The sequence below is a fragment of the Canis aureus genome, chromosome 2 (assembly GCF_053574225.1).
Source record: "Canis aureus isolate CA01 chromosome 2, VMU_Caureus_v.1.0, whole genome shotgun sequence".
NCBI classification, from domain to species: Eukaryota; Metazoa; Chordata; class Mammalia; order Carnivora; family Canidae; genus Canis; species Canis aureus.
The window spans coordinates 54,651,227-54,665,077 of record NC_135612.1 but is presented as its reverse complement, the minus strand read 5'-3'; the positions used below and the strand labels follow the sequence as shown (position 1 = coordinate 54,665,077).

At 44.1% G+C, this 13,851-nt stretch overlaps 1 protein-coding gene across 3 annotated transcripts; it reads left to right on the top strand.

Annotated features, from left to right (window-relative positions):
- Positions 1-777: 777 nt before the first annotated feature.
- Positions 778-13,651, top strand: ZNF774 (zinc finger protein 774). 3 transcript variants are annotated; one of them, XM_077873103.1, is made up of 4 exons: positions 778-1,167; positions 3,263-3,385; positions 5,365-5,471; positions 6,720-13,651. In XM_077873103.1, exons 2-4 carry the CDS (start codon positions 3,279-3,281, stop codon positions 7,955-7,957), a joined length of 1,452 nt encoding a protein of 483 aa, XP_077729229.1. In that variant the 5' UTR covers positions 778-1,167; positions 3,263-3,278; the 3' UTR covers positions 7,958-13,651. The 3 variants fall into 3 exon arrangements, with proteins under 3 accessions (XP_077729229.1, XP_077729225.1, XP_077729236.1); XM_077873099.1 differs by lacking the exon at positions 778-1,167 and adding an exon at positions 1,183-1,355; XM_077873110.1 differs by lacking the exon at positions 778-1,167 and adding an exon at positions 1,771-1,871.
- The last annotated feature ends 200 nt before the right edge of the window (positions 13,652-13,851 follow it).

The window sequence follows — 13,851 nt, the reverse complement described above, 5'->3', positions numbered from 1 at the left end:
TATCTTCTATTATTTCTCTCCTCTGTCGGCCTGCGAACTTCATGAAAGCAATGGTCATATGTGATTCCTGTGGAACAACCTAGAATGTAGAATGTTCCCAGTCACTGTTAGAAGATGTACCATACACGTTTGTTGAAGGAATGGTTAAATTAACATTGAAGGAGTCTTTCCACATTAGCCATGAGCTAATAATTCTAAAAGAACAAATGTTCTTCTTTTTTTTTAAGATTTATTTATGTATGTATTTATGTATGTATGTATGTATGTATTTATTTATGATAGACATAGAGAGAGAGAGAGAGAGACAGACACAGGAGGAGGAAGAAGCAGGCTCCATGCCAGGAGCCCGACGTGGGACTCGATCCCGGGACTCCAGGATCGCGCCCTGGGCTAAAGGCAGGCGCCAAACCGCCAAGCCACCCAGGGATCCCCTTCTTCAGTTTTTTTAATTGCACTAAATCGATAAATAGGGTAGACAGGTGTTTTCTTCATTGTAGAGAAGGGCTTCTATTATTTTTTTAGATAAGGTCCGGCCCAGAGTGAACACTGGTTCTCACATAAGACCCGGTAATCTCCACAATTTGGAACCCATACACATCTCCTAGACTATTTGACACCCTCGCCAGCCTCCTCTGGCTATTAGCGGGTGTATTAACCCATGGAGAGAGACTTGTGATGCCAACGGAAGGGAGCAGAACGTTTGTTTTTCCTCTAACGGCTTCTGCCTGGGGTCTCTTAAGGCATAGTCTTGAGCTGCCCTGGAGCCGGCTGGCTGCAGACACCGTGCAGGCTCTGGCCCCCCAGGATGGGGATCTGGCAGAGGAGCATCCACACGCCCGCGGCGCTTGGCAGGGGACGAGGTTCCAGAGCGCAGTTGGTACAGGGCTGCTCCGCGGCAGTCGGGCGAGGCCAGGAGGCTGCATCTGCATATCCCTCTCTGGATGTACAGTCTCTGGATCCCTCCCCTGAACTCTGGAGAAGTGGTTCCAGCGGTAGGGAGAATTAGGTTTAGTGCTTGCCACCGCTCCGACCTGGGTATCCCGGGACTCCCGAGTCCTCCGAGGTCTCGTTCGAGACTACATTTCCCAGAAGGCCGCGCGGTGATTGAAAGTTCTATCAGCCTATGGACGGACAAGGCTTCTGGTCGCGGAAAACGAGGAGCCAATGGTAAGGGGAGAGGGGCGGTGTTTTCCGGCTGCGGGCTGCCGAGCCCACAGTCCCACCTGTGTCCCCTCAGCCCTGTCACGAATCCGGGTCGGGTCCAGGGAGGGACCACCTCCGCGTTGTGGGCCGGGTGCGGCTCGGCGGTGGAAGACTCTCACTTCCTGCTCCATCCCCGGCCAGGCCCCGGGGCGGTGAGTGATGCGGGGAAGGAGACAGCGGCGGTAGCCTGGGAGCGGCTGAGGGGCGTGGAGGGGACTCGCCCGCTGCCGCGGTGTGGTCCCGGCCAGGTCTCCGCGCTCTCCTTTCGGAGCCCGCGGGGTCTGCTGAAGAGTGGGGAGAGGTAGCTGCGGCTTTCTGTGCCGTCGTCGGGATAGCCCATCCTCTGGATCAGTGTTCTTGCCCTCGGTGGTGGTCCCCGGCTTCAGCTTCGGACTGTGTGACCCTGTGACCGCGGCGCCCTGATTAGGGCCTGCAGCACTGCGGGGCGGGGGGGGGGGGGGGGGGGGGGCCGGTGTCGGCCCACCCCCGCCGTCATGTCCCTATTAATAACCCCAGCGAACAAGCCGGGGCTGCTCACAATGGCAGTCACAGAACCTCTGTGTTCTGGGGCCTGCGGGGTCACCTGGCGGGGTTGGGGGGGCGGGGCAGGAGAAGGCGGGAGGAGCAAGGTTTCTGTGACTCTCTCCCCCTCAGTCCGTCTCCTGCAAGTAAGCCCTGCATTTATGTTTCCTAATGGATGTAGAAATAAAATTTATGCTCAAAACTTAGCTTTTTTTTTTTTGTACCTTCTAATGATATTATTTTAATCTAGAGAGATGAAATGTATCCTTGTGGTTTTTAGGTCCTTAAAAACTCAGTACTTTATAAATGACCCAACAGCAATGTGTGGATATGCATAAATGTTTCCATAAAAAGGGTGGGTGTCTTCTAGGAATACCCAGGTGCTTTGATTGGCGAAACAAAAAAAAGGGGAGGAGATGCGGAGAAAGACTCCAGCATCCTCACTCCAGTCTGGTTGGTCCATGGTCCAGTGAAATGCAGAATTTTTAGTAACAGGTTCAGCTGGCTGACTTGTGTTTGTTTCTATTGGAAACTCTTTAAGCCATCCCCACCCACAAAAAACCCCAAACAAAACCAAAACCCCCCCAAACATTATGTTTCTCTGATTCCTAATGTCTTACAACATATAACTGAATAAATTACTGACCCATCCAGTAATCTGACCATTGCCCTCCAAAAAATTAAAAAAAAAAAAAGGTTTATTTATTTATTCATGAGAGGCACACAGAGAGGCAGAGACATAGGCAGAGGGAAGGGCAGGCTCCCTAGAGGGAGCCGGATGCAGGACTCAATCCCAGGACCCTGGATCATGACCTGAGCCAAAGGCAGACACTCAACCACTGAGCCACCCACACATCCCCAAACAATTTTTTCTTGACACTGCTATCAGTTTTATCAATGTGTTAGTGCTTGTTTTCAGGCCCTATGGGTTTTGTTTTGTGCTTTTTTTGATTAAATTTTATTCTATTTTCCAGCATATCCATGTCCTTTTAGATCTCATTTCTGATTCCATTAAACCTTGAAATAGAATGGTACCCAGGGTCATTCCCTTTGGGGCTCTGCATAGTCTATTCCTTGAGGTTGACACCCAATCTACAAGCCAGGAAAAGTCAGCTGTCCTCATAACTAATATGAGTATAATGAAGTCTGAAGTCCACCATTTGCTGGCTTGCTGGGGAAAATGTTGTTGGAGAGCTTTTCACAAATCAAGTCATTGTCCCATGTTCTCTTCTTTATCTTGTCCATCATGCACAATTTATTCCTCAAAAAGCTAATGTTTGCCAACTGAGGGTTCTGTAGATGTGTTTGGGAGCTCCAGCCCTCACTTAGTGTTGTGAGTGTTGGCCAAGGTAAGGATGATATAAACAAAGAAAAAGAAAAGCAACCCTTCTGTGGTTGATAGAATTTACCTCATTGCTATTCTAGGCTGGGGGGTGGGGGTTGGTTCTTTGGGTGTACTGGGGCTGTCCTTTGGTTTTGAGACAATGGTTAGAATGTCCAGAGAGCTTTCGATGCATACTGAGGTCTCTTGCTTTAGGAACTGATGACTCTCAATGATGTGGCTGGGGACTTCAGGGAAGAGTGGGTTACCTGGACACCGCTTAGAGAATTCTCTTCAAGGATACCACCCAACACAGTTAGAAGAATGGGCTCTCAGAGGGTAAGGATGCTACTCCCCTTTAGATTTAAGACTTAGGTTTGTGAGAGGGTCCAGGTCTGAGTGGTCTCTAGGGATGTTGGTCTCTTAGAGCTCCAGATATCTGTGAGAGTATTTGTTGCCTCCCTGGCAGAAAAAGACTAACTTCCACTTTTTTTTTTTTTTTTTTTTTGGAATGACTTCCATTTTTATGGCACTTTCTCGCTTATATATATCTTTGACATTTATTGGCTTGTTAATATCTCACCCTAACCCTTTGATGTGGGTATTATAATCTCCCTCTTTCAGGTCAGGACAGAGACTCAAAGTTAAGTGGCAGAGGTGAGAGTCCAATCCAGGTCTTTGTGGCAAAGGAGGAGGGAGCTGTGTTTTTTTCTGTCACTTAGAAAACAAACAAACAAAACAAATCTCCAGTGCTCTTCCTAAAATACAATGGCTACCCCTTCTCCTTGCTTTACTTCATATACACTCCTTGAAGAAAAAGGGAGACAAAATGAAAACAAAACAAAACAAATCCCACTCCATGCCACTACTGAAGAGTTCCTATCCTTCCAGCCATTGTTTTAAGTATATTAACAAAAACAAAAGGAAAAAATTGGGATTGTACTGCAAGTGCAGTTGTGCATCTCACTTTTTTACATATTGTGTTGTGAATATATTTTAGACAATAATAATAGACAACATTTTTTCTATACATTGCTTAAAATAACCACTTAGTATTTTATTATATGGAATATAATAACTTATATGAGGTTGAACCTCATATTTAACCATCTTTTAAACTACCTTTTTAACTTATACAATCGTAATTTCGTATGGCTCAATCAAATATGATTATTCCTTTTTCATGGAATGTTTAGGTCATTTCCAGATCCTTTCCAGTTTTGTGATAAACATCTCTTAGCTAACTGTCTTTCTTTTTTAGGTTTTGTTTATTAAAGTATAGTTAGTTAATAATTAGCTAATGTATCTTTTGCACAACTTTTTTTTTTTAAGATTTATTTATTTAAAAAAAGATTTATTTATTTTTTTGTAATCTCTGCCCCCTATGTGGGGGGTCAAACTCACAACCCTGAGATCAAGAGTCACCTACTTTTTCAACTGAACCAACCAGGTGTCCCACAACTTTTTTTATTATTATTATTTTTTCATTTCCTTAGAATTCCCAGAATTAGAATTGCTGGATCAAAGAGTCTGGGTTAAATAATAGTGACAGCTAACATTTATTGAGGACTTACCACTTAATCCTTGCAACAACACTATGAGGTAGGCCTTATCATTATCCTTGTTCTACAGATGAAGACCCTGAGACACAGAGAGTTTAAGTAAGTTTCCTGAGGTCACACAGCTAGTAAGATGAAGGGTTAAGGTTGAAACTTAGGCAGTTTGCATTCTTTACCTCCATACTATATTGTCTAACTGTATCATTGTTTTTATTTGATTTTCTTTGGTTAATGGTGAGGTTAAAGGTTTTTCATGTATTTAAAGACTGCGTGTGTATATGTGTGTGAATTGCCTATTTATGTCCTTTGCCCTTTTTTTTTTCCCCCTTACAAGTATTTGTTTTTTTCTCATGGCTGTATTTACTGCTGCCTTCTGGGAAAAGTTTAAAGCCCAACATTATAGTTAACTTCCCTGATTCTTTCTAAGGGTGAGGTCATGGCAGCATTGTTTCTGATAAAATTATCTCTCTACATGGGTTTAGCCTTGTGCCTTCAGAAATGAATTATTGTGCTCACTCTAGAGTTTCTATCACCCAAGTCTGGTTGTTTTGTTGTTGTTTTAATGGGAGGAAAGGGGCTTTTTTCTTAGCCTTTTGGGGAGATCATCCTGTTTTATCACTCCTTTCAATGAGACCAAACATGTTAGCTTAGCGTCTCCCTGAGCTTTTCCCTCCACTTAGGGAGAGGAGAGCTTGGCTTTTTGGTCAGGCATTGTATGGTTGGCTCAGATTAACATCCTATATTCACCTTCCTGTATAGGATTTCCAGGCCAAGTATAGTCTCCCAGCTGGAGCAGAAAGAAGACCCATGGGTGCTACCACTCCAAAATTTTGAGGCAAGGAAGATCCTAAGAGAAACGCACACAGGTGAGATGTGAATATTATCCAGTGGGAAGAAATCTCACATTTCAGCCCTTGTTTAGATGAAGAACTTGGAATGCTGCCATAGACTTTTGTTCACTATTAGAAGTTTAAATCTGACTTCTTGGGCAATCAGTAATTGACCAAATAAAGTCTTCATTTAATTTTTATTTTAAGTAAACTTTATATCCCCAACATGGGGCTTGAACTCATAACCCTAAGATCAAGCAAGAGTCACTTGTTCTACCGACTAAGCCAGCCAGGTACCCCTAAAATCTTCATTTATTTTTTTAAAGATTTTTTAAAAATTTATTCATGATAGACAGACAGAGAGAGAAAGAGGCAGAGACACAGGCAGAGGGAGAAGCGGGCTCCATGCATGGAACCCAATGCGGGACTCGATCCAGGGTCTCCAGGATCACACCCTGGGCCGAAGGTGGCGCTAAACCTCTGAGCCACCCGGGCTGCCCAAAATCTTCATTTATTTATTTTTTGTTTGTTTGTTTTTAAAGATTTATTTCAGGGATCCCTGGGTGGCGCAGCGGTTTGGCGCCTGCCTTTGGCCCAGGGCGCGATCCTGGAGACCCGGGATCGAATCCCACATCGGGCTCCCTGCATGGAGCCCGCTTCTCTCTCTGCCTGTGTCTCTGCCTCTCTCTCTCTCTCTGTGACTATCATGAATAAATAAATAAAATCTTTAAAAAAAAAAATAAAGATTTATTTCAGAGAGAGAATATGTGTGAACAGGAAGAGAAACAGAGAGAATCCTCATGCAGACTCCCCTCTGAGTGTAGAGCCCCACACGTGGCTCAATCCCAGGATCCTGAGATCATGACCCGAGCCAAAATCAAGAGCTGGATGTTTAACCAACAGAACCACCCAAGCACCCTTCAAGATTCATCTTAAAACAAAAAAGGTTTAGGAATTTACATTTTTCTGTAAGCTTAATGAACTTCAACAAACTTTTTACAAAATGAGAAGTGCCTGGCTGACTCAGTTGGTGGACATGTGACTCTTGGTCTCAGGGTTATGAGTTTGAGCCCCATGTTGGGTACAGAGATGACTTAGAAATAGTGTTTTTAAAAAATTAAAATAATTTAAAAAACCTTTTCACCAAATGAAAACTTTACAGAAAGTCAAATTAAATTGTCATCTGTTGCTAACGTACTAATCTCATTCTTTCTAACTGCCCTCTGATGTTTTTCCCTGATAACTGGTTAACTTTGTTCTCTGTTACTTTTGTTAATTTTTCAGACTTTGAGAATCAGGTGACAAAACTCAATCAGGACGTTTCAGAAATAGCAGAACAATGTGGAACATCGTCTGAAAGGGCCAATGAAGATATTTCTGACACTCCTGGATGGGGAGGGAACTGGGAGAGGGATCTTGAAATAGAAGGGCAACATGGAACCCTCTCCTGGAAGGAGAAGAAGCCCCTTCCACAGGAGAAGGATTTAAACAAGCTACTGGATGGATATGTAGAAAAGAAGCCTGTGTGTGCAGAATGTGGAAAAAGCTTTAACCAGAGCTCCTATCTCATAAGACACCTAAGAACCCATACTGGTGAGAGGCCTTATAAATGCATTGAGTGTGGGAAAGGCTTCAAACAGAGTTCAGACCTTGTTACCCATCGCAGAACACACACAGGAGAGAAACCCTACCAGTGCAGCGGGTGTGAGAAAAAATTCAGCGATAGCTCTACACTCATCAAACATCAGAGAACCCACACAGGTGAGAGACCCTATGAGTGCCCAGAATGTGGGAAGACTTTTGGGCGGAAGCCACACCTCATAATGCACCAAAGAACCCACACAGGAGAGAAGCCCTACACGTGTCTTGAATGCCATAAAAGCTTTAGTCGAAGCTCAAATTTTATCACCCATCAGAGGACCCACACAGGAGTGAAGCCTTACAGGTGTAGTGACTGTGGGGAGAGTTTTAGCCAGAGTTCAGACTTGGTTAAGCACCAACGAACCCACACAGGAGAAAGGCCCTTTAAGTGCCCAGAGTGTGGGAAGGGCTTTAGAGATAGTTCTCACTTTGTGGCACACATGAGTACTCACTCAGGAGAAAGGCCTTTCAGCTGTCCTTACTGCCACAAAAGTTTCAGTCAGAGCTCACATCTGGTCACACACCAGAGGACACACACAGGTGAGAGGCCATTTAAGTGTGACAACTGTGGGAAGGGATTTGCCGACAGCTCTGCCCTCATAAAACACCAACGGATCCACACAGGGGAAAGGCCCTACAAATGTGGTGAATGTGGAAAGAGCTTCAACCAGAGCTCCCACTTCATCACCCATCAACGAATCCACTTAGGAGACAGGCCCTATCGCTGTCCCGAATGTGGCAAAACCTTCAATCAGCGTTCGCATTTTCTCACACACCAGAGAACGCATACAGGAGAAAAACCTTTCCACTGTAGTAGATGTGACAAGAGCTTCCGTCAGAAAGCACATCTCTTATGCCATCAAAATACCCATTTGATCTAGGAAATGGTTTGTAGTGGTTCTTCTGCCCCTTTCCAGATTTTCATTTCTGTTGTCTCCAGGTGCTACATATAGAGAAAGGCTAAATGTGGGTGTCAGTGGCTCAAGTTAGGCCCTGGTCTGTCCTCTGTCTTTTTCCTACACTTTAATGACAAAGATAAACCCATAGGCCACAAATAATGCTCTGAACACAAAAGGCATTCCTTCAGTGTTTTTAACTGACCTTAGGGAAATGTAAGCTTGATGGTTGATGCTTGATTACTAAAAGAGGAGTGAGATACATTATCACTATTAATGATAAGTATTTGAGATGTTTTTAAAGATTTTGTTTATTTATTCATGAGAGACACAGAGAGAGAGGCAGAGACACAGGCAGAGGGAGAAGCAGGCTCTTCCTGGGGAGCCAGATGTGGGACTCGATCCCAGGACCCTAGGATCGTGACCTGAGCCAAAGGCAGACACTCAACCACTGAGCCACCTAGGTGCCCCTAGTATTTGAGATCTTATTATAAGCCCTTACAGCTGTATAAGCCTGGCTCTTAAAAAGACTCCCAATACGTTTTTTTTCACTCTTACGACTCCATAAGGAATTCCTTAGTGCAGCCCCATAAGCCCAGAACTTGCAAGAAATTAGATTGCAACTAAAGGATTTGGGGTGTGAACACAAAGATTTAATAAAACCAGAAAACACTCTCTGTATCCAGTGCTATGCAGACATTAGTCACCAGATGTCTCAGTGCCATGACAAGGCAGAATTCTCGTAGAGGATGTTTGTGGTCTTATGACTTCAAAGCTGAGAGAATTTCTGAAGCCCTTTGTGCAGCAGTGTATAAAGTGCTCCCACTGGAGATTTGCTGCCTCCTGAGGCAGAGAAAATAACCTGCGACAAACAAGCCCAAGGGACCTGGAAGAGGACTGTAAAAATATGGGATCAAAATTGCTGGGATGTTAAATATTTCAGGGGTCCTTCCTGGCATCTAGCTGAAGGAAACAAAACTCCTGTTTTCTAATTGCCTGGGCCATGGGCTCTTTAGTCTTAAGTTAATGCAACTCTCTGATTTTTTTTTTTTTTTTGTAGAGTCCATTTTATGCACTAGTACATTCCTATATTTAACTGAAATAAATTGAGGGAAGGCTGTGTGTCGGAAAGAACACTGACTTCATTGAGAGGGTGAGGTGTTTGAGTGCTGGCCCCGACGTTTAATTTGGCCAGACTTTACCTTCTCTCAGCCTCTACCTTACTACCTACCTCACAAGGCTCTTGTGAGGATCTAATGTGTGCACACACACAAACACTTTGTTGTTAAATTATAAAATAATAATGTCTCTAAAGTTCAGTATTGTTGGAAATGTCTTTCCTCCAGGGAACTCTGGCTAATATTTCTCCAGGTGTCCCATGTTTCTCTCATAATAACAGATTTCTTTCTTTATCTGTTGAAAACCTAAGGCCTGCAATCACTAAACAACTCATTGTGGGTCACATAGGCAATGGAGGAGCCAAAATGTGGCTGCAAGTGTCCAACAGCACAGAAAGGACAAGCTCTGAGATTTACTAGAGTATCTCTGAGACACCCCACGTAGGACTGGATGCCCTGTATTATATGCATCAAACCATCTTGAATTTGGAGATGATGGAGGCATGTGGCCTAAGTTCCAGAGAGCCCCACAGGATCCTGTGTTGGGGAGTGGAAGGGAAAGAGCAGACAGGTGGTTAAGGAGGGAGCTGGGTGTTTCACCACCCGGAGAGAAAAGTGGTGAGCTGAAGGTATTCCTCTTTCCAGCCTTCCTATGGCAATGCAGACCAAATTATCATCATTTTTTAAGATTTTATTTATTCATGAGAGACACAGAGTGGCAGAGACACAGGCAGAGGGAGAAGCAAGCTCCCAGTAGGGAGCCAAATACTGGACTCCATTGCAGGACCCCAGGATCACCACCTGAGCCAAAGGCAGATGCTCAACCACTGAGCCACCCAGGTGCCTTGCAGTCCAAATTATTGTGAGCCTTGGAACAAGAGTTCCTTGTCTTCCATTATATGGGATGTGGTCAGAGTGCTGTAACTCAGGGGGATAGAACTCAGCCAATAACCTAAGCTCTTTCTTTGAAAGAGTAATTAGATTTTTAAAAATCTTGTTAATCCAGTGCAGCGGTTTTCAAAATGTGAGCCCAGACCAGTAGCATTAGTGTCACCTGGGAACTTGCTAGAAATGCACATTTTAAGTTCCCACCCCAGAGCTGCTGAATCAGAAACTCTAGGGGTGGGGCTCGGCAATGTGTGTTTTAATAAGCCCTCCAGGCGATGGTGATGCATGCCTGAGTTTGAGAACCACTGCATTAAAAGGTGTCTCTTCCATTAAAACACAGCCACAATACTATTTTTACTATTGAAAAAAAATGAACAGCATCATCAGATATTTCAGTCAATGTTCATGTGTCCTTAGTTATCTTGATTTTTACTTTCATCACTGTTTTTTAGTTTGTTTGGATCAAAATTTAAATAAGGTCTCCAAATCAATTGGTTGGTATGTTCCTTACAAGTCTTGAGCTGAAGTTCTCCCCACTCTTCCTCTCTCTGTCTCTGTTCTTTTCTTATAACTTATTTGTTTTATTTGTGTTGTTTTTTTAAATATTTTATTTATTTATTTGAGAGAGACAGTGAGAGAGAACAAGCAGGGGGAGTGGCAGAGGGAGAGGGAGAAGCAGGCTGCCTGCTGAGCAGGGAGCCTGACATGGGACTCCATCCCAGGACCCTGAGATCATGACCTGAGCCGAAGGCAGATGCTTAACTGACAGAGCCGCCCAGATGCCCCCACAGAATTCCTTCAGTTTTTAAATATTACTACCTGAATTTCAGCCTCCATGCCCTAGATTTCTGAGCTCCTTCCCAGGAGAGACTGTTTCTGGACATTTATAAATGCATAAATATCACAACTTTTCTAATGTACTCCTTTGTTTATCTCCTGTCTAAATCCCCTCCAGTTTGTCTGGTTCTCCCATAAAACAGTGTGCTAAAGAGTTCAGTAAATACTTGAATGATTCCCTCGTCAGGGATAGAGTGCAACTTGCCAATATTATCCTGGCCTGAAGCTGGAGAGAAAGCCACATCCCTATTAGGAAGGAATTATTTTGCTTCCCTTTTATGATAATATGAGTGAATACCATCTTAATTTTTTATCTACCTAAGTATTATTCTAAATTGAATACAATCTGTGTGTTAAACAACAGCAATAATTTGTAAAAATCAGATGAGAAGGTAAGGGAAAAGCCTGGCCGGCAGAGATAAGGGGTAATTTATGTGAAATCCAGGGGTACCATCTCCCAGAAGTAGAGTGTTTTGTCCAGGGGCAGGAAGTAGAACAAGAAAAGTACAGAGTTGAGTATGATACCCCACAGAAGTGACATCCTGAGAATTTTGCACTGGGTTAATGGAAGATGTCTTGGAAGGATATCCCCACAAGAAGGAGCCAATTAGGGGGACCTGGCTGGCTCAGTCTGTTAAGCCTCTGGTTCTTAATTTCAGTTCAGATCATGATCTCAGGGTTGTGGGATGGAGCCCCACGTGGTGTTCCACACTCAGTGAGAAGTCTGCATAGATTATCGCCCTCTCCCTCTGCCTCTCCCCCTGCTCAGTTTTGCTCTCTCTCGAAGATAAATGGATACATCTTTTTTTTTTTTTTTTAAAGCCAGTCAGAGACTTAGAGGGACACAAAAGCTGCATTATTAGACAAGCAGCATAACCCTGAACGCAGTTGGGAGTGTGATGTGTGCTCATTGTCTATAATAGACCCTACATTTAGGAGGCAGGATGTGGAAGCAGCACAGAACCATACCCAGTTTCTGGTTTTGATGCAATTATTTACTAGCTGACTGTCCTTGGATGGTTCAATTGACCATTCTAGGCTTCAGTCTATCAGTTAAATCAGAAAAAGATCCTTCTGGCTGTAGCACTTTACACATCTGGGGCTCTCATAAGTCCCCAGTACTGTCTGATGTTGTGCACAGGCTGTTTTGCATGGGCACCTTCATGCTCTGAGAGGATAAAAGTAAGCATCCCACGGCCTGAGTCCCTCTCCATCTCCCACTCAGCCCTCTCTAGGTCCTGGAAGAAAGGCAAAACCTCATTGCTGGGGGTGCCTGGCTGGCTTAGTCAGGAAACCATGCAGCTCTTGATCTCAGGATCCTGAGTTCCAGCCCCACATTGAGCAAAGACCATATAGAAAAAAAAAACCAAAACAAACTACCCCCTACCCCCACCTCATTGCCGCCAGTAGTTAGCACACTACCTCCAAACTAAAGACCCCCCCCCCAGGCTCCAGTCTCTCCTATTCCTCCTTCCTAACAGTGTTTAACAGACCCAGATCATTGGCTGGTTGTATACTACATCTGTTTCTATTACCTTGTTTTAGATGTTGTATATCTACAGATGTGACTGTCCTGGAAGATGTGATCTCCTGAGGCGCAGTGTGTGATTTGCTTTGTGGCTCTGTCTCTCACACACACACACACACACACACACACACACACACACACACCAGCCATGAGCAGGAATATTTAAATGCTATTGGTGAAAGTAGATGTAACTGACTTTCCATATTTTCTCTTTGTTTCTACCCTATGACTGGGCCATTAGCTTCTCGCACATGCTCCACACTTCTCTCCATCACTTCTAAATCCATGTCCTCACCAAACCCTAACAATCTTAACTCTCGGATTCCTCTCGAACCTATGTCAGACCTCCATCCCCACTGCCACTCCCCAGCTCCAAACAACCACCATTCTCTTTTCTGATTCCTGCCCTAGCCTCCTAGTCAATCACCCCGATTTTGTTTTGTTTTTGCTCTAATATCTCAGAGAAACCAAAGTAATCATTTAAAATCCTTAATCTACTCATATCACCCATCTGCTTAAAAGCCTTCGGTTTCCCACTGCTTTTAGGATAAAAACCCAACTCTTTAACCAGACCTACAAGGCTGGTCTGACACACACACCCCTCAGCCTCCTTTGATATCCCTTCTCACATTCTCTCTGTTCCTTGATCGCACCAATGGGTTGTGTACATCTTAAAGCCTTGGTCCTAACTGATCCCTCCACTCAGAATGTTCCTCGCCCAAATCTTTGCTTAGGTTCCTATGTATCAACCAGCTTTCAGCCTGAAACTCACCTCCTTGCAGAGACTTTCCCTGACTGTCCCCAGCTAAGTTGGTCCTCCTCTCCCCATACTCACTATCCCATTACTCTCTCTTACTGTCATCAATATCCATACACCTGTCTGAGAGTTTCCTGTTTATTGCTTGTTTTGGTAAGCTCCATGTTAAGAGGGAGCCTCTTTTCTTGCTTACCATTCTATTCCCAATACCTAAAATAGTGTCTGATATGTGGTAGGTGGTCAATAAATACTCACTGGATGGATTAAAGGATACATACTCACAAGCAAGAAAATTACTGTATTGGGGCAGCCCGGGTGGCTCAGTGGTTTAGCTCCTCCTTCAGCCCAGGGCGTGATCCTGGAGACCCGGGATCGAGTCCCACATAAGGCTCCCTGTGTGGAGCCTGCTTCTCCCTCTGCCTGTGTCTCTGCCTCTCTTTCTCTCTCTGTGCCTCTCATTAATAAATAAATAAAATCTTAAAAAAAAAAAAAGAAAATTACTGTATTGGAAAAATAACAGTGTGAGATGAAGCTGAACAGGTGAGTGACAGTCAGAACAAAAAAGCTCTTAGTTGCTAAACTGAGGATTTCAGATAGTATTCTCTGGGAGGGGGTATCACTGATGGCCCAGTAAAAGCCAGGTATGATCAGCAGTTGAGGAATTTGATTTGACAGTTATATTAGAGGAACAGAAGGCATTGAGACAACCTATGATATAAAGTGTTCATAGCACAATGCCTGACCCACAGAA

What these genes read in the sequence shown, in the direction of transcription:
- ZNF774 (XM_077873103.1), top strand. Translation starts at nt 3,279, where the DNA reads ATGATGTGGCTGGGGACTTCAGGGAAGAGTGGGTTACCTGGACACCGC. An exon ending in GAAGAATGGGCTCTCAGAGG is followed by an intron (nt 3,386 to 5,364) that starts GTAAGGATGCTA and finishes CTTCCTGTATAG; the next exon opens with GATTTCCAGGCCAAGTATAG. An exon ending in CCTAAGAGAAACGCACACAG is followed by an intron (nt 5,472 to 6,719) that starts GTGAGATGTGAA and finishes TTAATTTTTCAG; the next exon opens with ACTTTGAGAATCAGGTGACA.